The 9,409-nt window shown below is 46.2% G+C and overlaps 1 protein-coding gene across 1 annotated transcript; it reads left to right on the top strand.

Annotated features, from left to right (window-relative positions):
• The first annotated feature begins 931 nt into the window (after positions 1-931).
• LOC122305631 (heavy metal-associated isoprenylated plant protein 16-like) lies at positions 932-2,705 on the top strand. The gene is made up of 3 exons (XM_043118215.1): positions 932-1,119; positions 1,328-1,436; positions 1,570-2,705. The coding sequence occupies exons 1-3, from the start codon at positions 1,114-1,116 to the stop codon at positions 1,710-1,712; spliced, it is 258 nt and encodes an 85-aa protein (XP_042974149.1). The 5' UTR covers positions 932-1,113; the 3' UTR covers positions 1,713-2,705.
• The last annotated feature ends 6,704 nt before the right edge of the window (positions 2,706-9,409 follow it).

Genomic DNA, 9,409 nt, shown 5'->3' with positions numbered 1-9,409 from the left:
CGATCTGTAGATCGTCGATCGTATACATAGTAGAACACCTTATGTATAATAGATACAAAAATTATGATCAAATTATATAAACTAAAAAATATGCATTTGAATAGGTATTGTTTATAAAGAAAACTGAGTAAGTCACCATTAATCAATTATCGAGGGACTCAATATCCTTGAACAAAAACCTAAAAAATAAAAGAAGTGCAAATAGTATTCAAGCCGGATGATCACAAATATCATTCCAAACCCATTACATAATTATGTTAGAAAATCAAATATTTTTATTAAATACTTTATAAAAGTAACGTTACTTTATAAAAGTATTCTCATGTATTGTGAAATATATTGTCAAGTCTGTTCTATAAATTTCATTACGCTTTTTAAAAATCTTTGCTTGAATATTCGTACCTAACAACCATGATGGTGATTTACAATAGGGGCCGGCGGCCCGAGCCGGGTTGAATCAACGCGTCAGCCACGGCCGACTGTACGTGTGTGAGCTTGTCCTAATCTATAGCTAAAGACGCATTGAATTTCCATATAATCCCACCAACCACAAAAAATCTAGTCTTCCCCGGCCAGTGACTGAAAAAAAATAAACTACTTAATTAGTGTATGTACAGTAGGCTGTGCATGTCTATTTCTTTCAACATACATTCCCATTTATTATTTTTTCCTGGCAATTCGGCCATGCTTTTAATTCGTGTATAATTCATCTTTATCAGGTAAAATAAACTCACTTTATATATCAAAGTTGATCGCTTTATATTAAAGTGATGAAGTCATATTCTACGTTGGCGCAAGGATGATGATGACCTCTTCTCCGCGTAGGCTCGACTTGAATCTGCGTAGAAAACGCAAGAACATTCAGGCAAGGACTAAAGAGTAGTGTTTGATCGGTCAAGCCTCCTAAGAGGCCTATAAATATCAGCCATATCTCAAATGGCCGAGTACCCCCCAAACAACCAAACTACAAGTAATCTCTCCCCTCGATCGCTAGCTACGCACCTTCAATAATTTTAAGCACTCTTATCACCTTTACTTCTCACCCTTAAGACGTGAGGCTTTTGGTCCAGTACTCAACAGTCATCATCGATCTTATCCAGGAAACCAATTACAATGAAGGTATATTTATATAGAAATTGCATGCTAGCTAGCCAGCCAGCCTAGGGACACGCTGTGAGAAAACACACACACACACATATATATATATAGATGTGTATATATATATATAGAATTCGATCAAGTAGACAAATTCAGTGTGTATATATAAATCCACCAAATTCAGAACGAAGATAGTTTTTGCAAATTTAAAATTGCTTTGGTTTTGCAGCAAACGGTGGTGATCAAGGTGTCCATGGATGGCCACAAGTCCATCTTCTGTGAGCTGGATGGACAAAAGGCCCGCTCCAAAGCCTTGAAGATAGCAGTTGGCCTTTCAGGTAATAAGAATTACCACCATGTGCATTCAGTATTTTACATTTTACTACTGTTATTATCATTAATAATATATAATACTGAAAACCTTTAATAATTTTTTAATTGGTGGTGGGTATGTATATGACATTCGATCAGGGGTGGTATCAGCATCTTTAAAAGGAGAGGACAGGGACCAAATAGAGGTCAAAGGGGATGGGATTGATACCGTGAAACTAGTAAGTTTACTCCGGAAGAACGTAGGACGTGCAGATATAATTAAGGTGACTGAGGACGGGTAGAAGAAAGAAGACGGAGGAAAGGAAAACGAGCTGACGGTACTACACTATAATATGGTTCGGCCTTACCGGACGGGTGACTGTCAAAACCCCAAGGCAGGAGGCCACGGGCCATGCCTTGACCAGCACCAGCCCATGCCAGGACAGCACGCCAACAGCACTGTTGGCGCCGCTTGATTGCCCACAGACCGATCCCTTGGTGAATGCTAGACCACGGTCACCCTTCATTAGGCAGTGAACAGTCGGCGCGCGCACGCAAGCGAGGTTGTCACACCACACTCAGCGCATGGCTAGACTGCATGCACGCCTAGTGCGCGTGCGCAGCGGGCACGCATGGGCTATGTGCACACACTGCGTGCATGCATGGGTCGTGCGTAGGCACAAGGCCCATGCATGGCCTAGGCACCCGCGCAGCGCACGCTTGCACATCCACCTTGGAATTGACGGTGTGGCTGCCCAGCACATCCACCTTGGCCAGGGCCTTGCTGCTCAATGCCTTGGTCTTGACCAGGGCCATGCTGATCAACACCCTGGCTTTGGCCAGGGTCTTGCTGACCAACGCCCAGGCACCACAGCCTGGGCCATGCAGACCAACGCCCAGGCCCCACTGGCCTGGGCCATGCAGCAGCCTGCCATGCTTAAGCCAACCACGGTCCAACCCAGCGACTCATCAATGGTGCCCAGCCCACACAACCTGGGCCACACATGCAAGGACCATGGACCAGCCAAGGCTAGCCCGGCAGGCCAATCTGAAGACCCACGCGTGCAAGCATGAAGCCTATGCTGTGAGTCATCCTGGCCACCCATGGGCCACTGATAGCATGAGGCCTTAACCAGGAGGCGTGGGCCCGGAACCATTTTCCCTTTGTAATCGTTTTAATTGCTTTCTAGTATAAGTGAGGCAATAGGCTATCACTTAGTTTTTATCTTTGAACATTTGGACGAATTTGGCTTGTAAGCCCCCATAGACACATTGGTGCTTTGTCACTTAGGCTCCATTGGGTGCAATTCGTGAATCCCAAAGGAGAAGGCTCACCCTGTGCAATTCGTGAATCAGGGTAACCCATTCATTTCATTGTTTTCCTTTGATTAATGCATTGTTGAGGTATTTCAGCATTTTGGATTGTGTCTATTGCATTACATTCGCATTTGCTTACTGGTTATTTTGAACCGTTCAAGTGGGGCATCTCTTAAGGCAGCCACGAGTTGCCATTGAAGGGCATCTGGTCTGCACCAAGCCACCCTGGTCGAATCTGGAGCAAGGTTAGGGACAAGCTGACAGTTACCACCCACCAGCCAAGCCACACACCCAGCCCTTGACACCTGTCTAGCCACAACCGCTCCCTACAAAGTAGGGGAGTAACCAACCATCCCTTAAACCGCTCAGCCATCACCCACTCGGCCAACCCACTTAAAACACCCTTAGACACGTGTGCTTCATCATCAGAAGACACCTGTGTGATACTTGGTCAGCCCCCCAAGCGAGTGACATCTGTGCTTGACTTGGTCAGCCACCATCAGGAGACACCTGGTGCCTAACTGGGTCAGCCCACCAGCAGGAGCCACGTGTGTCTGACTTGGTCAGCCAGCCACTTAACCACCTGATCCCACTCACAACCGTTTTTGACGATTCAGCTCCTGCACATGCATGCATGCACGCCCAGTCACAATAATCTTGCCCACCATCAGCCACTGATCAACCATACGAACTCAGCCAACACCACCCATAACCATCACGGTCAAGCAAGTGGCAGCCCACATCGGTCATTGAGGAGCAAGAAGGGGCGCGGCAGCTTGGAGTCTAGGATCTCGACCGAGGACCCTATCACCAATTTGGTGCTTTCATTGAGAGCAGCCACGTGCTTGAAGGTTCAAGAGAGGTTCTCACTTCTCTATTGAGGTAGGCAACCCATCACTTGTCTTTGTGAGTTTGGTTGGGGGATCCACGGAGGATCCCGACGTTGTTGCAATTTTTATTTCTGTTGTTATTGTTGCATTGTGAAGTTTGGGGGTTGTGGTAGAGGAAGGAGTAGATAGGTTTGGAGCGGTTGCCACGCTAGAACGTGAGCAACCCAAGGTCGGACTCAGTTTGTGGTTGGGGTCGGTCACCCTCGAAGGTGAATGACCCACGGTTGGAACCACGAGCCTCCACCATCAGCCCGTTTTTCACCCCTTTTTACCAACAGTTTGCAAGCCTAAACCATCTGTGAGGGTCAGTTTGCAAGCCACTCAACCGTGATATAGTAGCAAGAGTGAATCAACATGCAAGAGAAGCAGTCTGTAGAGGAGCCCACGGGCATTTCTAATAGAGCCCGGCTAGAAGTTCTAGAGGATCACACCAACAAGATTACTTCAATTCTTGATGGTGTCACCAACAACTTAGCCAAGCTGCGTGTGGCCATGGAGACCTCTAACAAGGATAACCAGAGGGCCATGGAGAACATAAGAAGAGAGACGAACACCACATTGGAGCGGCTAGAGAGGAGACTAGCCGAGAACCATCCTGGGACACCACCTCATGGGGGTGATGCCTATGCTGATGGACTGGAAGCCAGTATAACCGAGTCCATGCATGCGTCGCCAAGGCAAGGTTGGAGGCATGGTGGCCGTGTAGAGAACCGCCAAGGTTACCATGAGAGGTGGATTCCGAATGCTGCCTTTGAGAGGGAGGACCCATTGGCTGGCTATCGGGCTAGGAGCCCTAGTGTTCACCATGAGCATCAGGAATTTAAGCACGAGCAAGGCTATGAGGAGCCTTACCAACATGAACAACCCGGGCCATGGAGAAGACAGCATGGTCATGGCTACCATGGGCCACAATTTGAGAGGGACGACTACGAAGATAGAAGAGGAAACCGGCATCAGGATTGGGGACCCAGGCGCCCTAAGGTCGACTTCCCAAAGTATAGCGGTGGTGACCCCTATGAGTGGTTGGACAAGGTCCATCACTACTTTCTGACATATGACATCCCACGCCATGAGAGGGTGTCCATAGCTTGCTTCTACCTTGAAGACAAGGCTGGAAAATGGTGGCGTTGGATAAGGGACCAGTACGACAAGGATCATATGAGGCTGGGTTGGACAGCCTTTGAGAAGGAGCTCCTCAGTCAGTTCGGGCCATCACTAGTTGTCAATCACCATGGGCAGCTGGCCAAGCTAAGGCAAGAGGGCAAGGTCCAGCACTATATAGAGGAGTTCAGGCAGCTACAGATCATGGTTAGGAGCTGGTCGGAGGAAGCCTTGATAGGCACATTCATTGATGGTTTGAGACCTTGGTTTGCCAAGGAAATCAAACTTAGACAACCCACAAGGCTACCCGAGGTGATGAAGATGGCTGAAATTCTTGAGGAGAGCCATTCTAGTGAGCGGCGCCCAACCAAAGACATGGGGAGCAAGTCTTTCAAGACTGTGCAAACCAAGGTCTCTTGGAAGGGAAGGGACACATTAGCCACCACCTCAAAACCGAGACCGGAGATCAAGAAGCTATCCAGTGAAGAGGTGCAAGAGCGCATCAAGAAGGGGCTGTGTTTTAAGTGCGGAGACAAATGGGGCCCCGGTCACAAGTGCAAGGCAGCTCAGGCCTTGTTTATGTTTGAGGACGAGTCAAGTGATGATGAGTCTGAAAACAGTCAAGAAGAACCCAGCCAAGAGGAGGAAACCGAGGAAACCGAATCTGGTGGCACACCAGAGGAGGCTGAGCTATCATTGAATGCCATGGCTGGCATTTCTAAACCCACGTCCATGAGTTGATGGCATGGGTGGGCAAGCATGAAGTGACTTTGCTAGTGGATAGCGGCTCCACACACAACTTCATTAATTCCAGCATTGTGGGCAAGGTTGGACTTAAGCCGAGCCCTATTCCCCCATTTGAAGTAAAGGTGGCAAGTGGAGAAAAGCTGCAATGTGAGGCCCTCATCCGTGAAGTGAAGATGAATGTTCAGGGGGTCCGTATTATGGCAGACTTGCATGTGCTGCCCTTGGTCGGCCTTGACTTAGTCTTGGGGAATGCTTGGGTGAAGAGCCTTGGCAGGGTAGTCCATGAATGTCACAACATGACCATGGAGTTTAAACTTGGCTCCAAGAAGCGACTGTGGACAGCCATTGCCAGTAAGGAGATCAAGTCATGCGAAGCCATTATGTTTGAGAAGCTTTGCAAAGGCGGGGCACATTGCTTCGCCATCGTGGTGGCCAAAGAGGATGTAATGAGACAAGTCGAGAACAAGGATCAAGAGGGCACCCATGATGATTTAGAGCTACTGCCCGAGGAAGTCAAGCCTGTCTTAGCAGCCCACAGGGGGGTTCTCGAGGTGCCCACTGCGCTTCCACCTCCTAGAGAGTTTGATCATAGAATTCGACTAGTAGATGAAACCAAGCCGATCAACGTGCCACCCTATAGATACGCCCACTTTCAGAAGGGAGAGATTGAACGGCAGGTGGATGAGATGCTGAAGAGTGGCCTAATTCGCCCTAGTACTAGTCCCTTTTCTTCACCGGTGCTGTTGGTGAGGAAGAAGGATGGCACATGGAGGTTCTGTACGGACTTTAGGGCCTTGAATGAAGCCACGGTCAAGGACAGATTTCCAATCCCCACTGTCGATGAGATGTTAGATGAGCTGCATGGGGCTACGGTGTTCTCAAAGTTAGATCTAAGGGTCGGCTACCATCAGATTCGAATGAATGAGGAAGACATCCATAAGACAGCCTTTAGGACTCACTCAGGCCATTATGAATACCTGGTGATGCCTTTCGGTTTGTGCAATGCTCCATCAACGTTTCAGGCTGCAATGAATAGCATCTTCAAGCCACTACTTCGGAAGTTTGTGCTTGTCTTCTTTGATGACATTTTGGTCTATTCTAAGACCATCGAAGAGCATAAGCAACACTTGGAGAAGGTGCTAACAATTCTGGAGGAGCATCATTTCTTTATCAAAGCCACCAAGTGTGCCTTCATGGAGAAGGAGTTGGAGTACTTAGGCCACTTTTTCTCAGGAGATGGTGTCAAAGTTGATCACAGAAAGATAGAGGCCATGGTGGATTGGCCTCTACCCAAGGACATCTCAGCCTTGAGAGGATTTCTGGGGCTCATAGGTTATTACAGGAGGTTTGTCAAAGGCTATGGGCTCATAGCCAAGCCACTCACAACAATGCTCAAGAAGGACAGTTTCGAGTGGACAACCGAGGCTAGGGAAGCCTTTGAAGAACTGAAGCGAGCCATGACCAAGACACCTGTGTTGGCACTTCCTAATTTTGAGAGACCGTTTGAAGTTTATACAGATGCAAGCAGTGAAGGCATCGGGACTGTGTTGGTCCAAGACCGAAGGCCTTTGGCCTTCATTTCTAAGGCACTCGGGCCTATGAAGAAAGCATGGAGTACCTATGCCTGAGAGCTATTGGCAGTGGTGCATGCTGTCAAGGTGTGGCGCCCATACCTCTTGAGGCGCAAGTTTACCATCATCACAGACCAGCAGGCCTTAAGGCATCTATTGTAGCAGAAAATTGTCACCCCAGAACAACAGAAGTTCCTTGTCAAGTTACTAGGCTTTGAGTATGACATAGTCTATCAACCAGGCAAGGAAAATAAGGTGGATGATGCCTTAAGCCGCAGGGAAGGCAGCCAACTACTTGAGGTAGTGGGAGATGACGAGGAGTCATCAAACTTGGCACTAAGCGGGGCAGAATGGCGAGTATGGGACAAGATCAGAGAGGCTACCAGATTGGATGCAAGGGCACTTGAGATCATTGAGCTCTTGGATGCCCAAGGGCAAGGGGTTGTAAACTACGAAGTGAGAGACGGTCTGATCTTCTACAAGAACTATGTTTATGTGCCGAACGTTCCCAATCTCAGGAATGAGATCCTAGATCATTTCCATAACAGCAAGGAAGGTGGTCATTCTGGATGGTTGAGAACATACATCCGATTGAAGCATTTCTTCCATTGGGAAGGAATCAAGGGTGATATCAAGAGACTTGTGGCCAGCTGTGACATCTGTCAAAAGGCCAAGTATGACACTAGGCCAGAAGCGGGACTTCTCCAACCATTGCCAATTCCAAACAGAATTTGGGAGGACTTGGCTATGGATTTCATAGAGGGACTACCCATTAGTGTAGGGCATGAAGTGATTCTGGTGGTAGTAGACTGACCGATGCAAAACTACAAGTGCAAAGTATCTAAGTTTTATAGTAAAGTAATAAAAAGAGTATCGTCCTCAGGGATTAGTACCTTACGTTTGTCAAATACCAAAATTATACTAAACTTGATTTTATCTAGAGGAATCACTAAGATTTTTGTAGTTGCAATTTAAACTAGATCAACTCAAAGAAAAATATGCAAAGGAAATAACACTGACGTTCGAAGATCAAATTAATGAGAAGAAAACTTCTAGGAAATCGATTTCACCTACTTCTTCACTATGCTTTTCTCATCCAGCTAATTTAATTTAAATCTCTTTTGTCTATTAGCAAATCTCTAATTCATCCAAAAGCCTCTTTCGATAGTCAATTGGAATTGACTCTTGGTTATCAATTCACACAAGAATATGCAAATTCAATAATCAAGAACGCAATAAGACCAATGATTTAATTACTACATAGGTTCATACAAGTCTTTCGATCTCTATACTTACCTATGCTGAAATATCCAAGATCTACCCTATGATTCCCTCTTTCGATAGCAAATCACAAGATTACTTATTATCTAATCAATGGCCAGTTAATTAGAAGCAATAAATTCAGAATAAATCAGATAAACAAAGAGATAATTGCATTAAATTAGCATAGACAATCAAGCATAGTTTGGAAATAGGTTACATCGTTTTCCTAGAATGAAGAAAATTTAGCTCATGCTAGAAATGGAATTCAACATAAACGAATTCACCATAATTGTTCTAAGAAGATGGGAAGAAAATAAACACTAAAAAATCCTCCTTGCAGCCGCAACTCGTCGTCAAAAGCTCAAGTGAACGATTCAACGCTTTTCTCCCGTCCGTGCTGGTGTATGATTCCAACATACGTGCAATAATTGGAATTCCCTCTCCAAAAACAGATGATTTGAATCCCTCTAGCTATGTTTTTCTCTCCCAAGAAGTGTTCTCCAGTCCAAACTCGCAGCCCTAAAGTGAAAAATTGCTTTTATATCGTGTGACGGCGGAAAACCTAAAATCTGTCAAAATACGATGTTCGCTCGAGTGGGGTGTCGAGCGCACATCGAGCGTTCGACTCTGTCTGATTTCGCTCAAGCATCCTATCGAGCGCACGTCGAGCGTTCGACTCTGCCTGATTTCGCTCGAGCGGCCAATGTCTCCGCTCGAGCGATCTTTGTTTTTCAGCAACCCGCTCGAGCTCCCTGTCGAGCGGCAGTCGAGCGTTTGAATCTGTCTGAATTCGCTCGAGCGGCCAAAAGCCTCCGCTTGAGTGAACTTGTAAAATTTGCAATATGAAATTTTTGCAAGTCATCAAATACCCCCAAACTTACAACTTTGGTTGTCCTCAAACAAAAAGAAAAACAAATGATAGTTTAGGCAATATCAACTTGACCCGAAAGAGAAGTATCATCACTCACCAAGCTTTTATGAATTTAGATTTCATCTCTAGTATCTTACTCTTTTAACATCAAAGATGGCAGGAAAATCAATCAAAAATTTTACAATTTGTCAAGCAAGAGTTAGGCGTTTACCTCAACCTAAAGCTAAGACCTTGAGTGT

Source organism: Carya illinoinensis, chromosome 3 (genome assembly GCF_018687715.1).
Source record: "Carya illinoinensis cultivar Pawnee chromosome 3, C.illinoinensisPawnee_v1, whole genome shotgun sequence".
Lineage (NCBI taxonomy): Eukaryota > Viridiplantae > Streptophyta > Magnoliopsida > Fagales > Juglandaceae > Carya > Carya illinoinensis.
This window is presented reverse-complemented; position numbering and strand designations above follow the sequence as displayed.

Excerpts from the sequence above, each read along its gene's own strand:
- LOC122305631 (XM_043118215.1), top strand. Across the intron at positions 1,437-1,569 it reads GATAGCAGTTGGCCTTTCAG|GGGTGGTATCAGCATCTTTA; the intron begins GTAATAAGAATT and ends ACATTCGATCAG.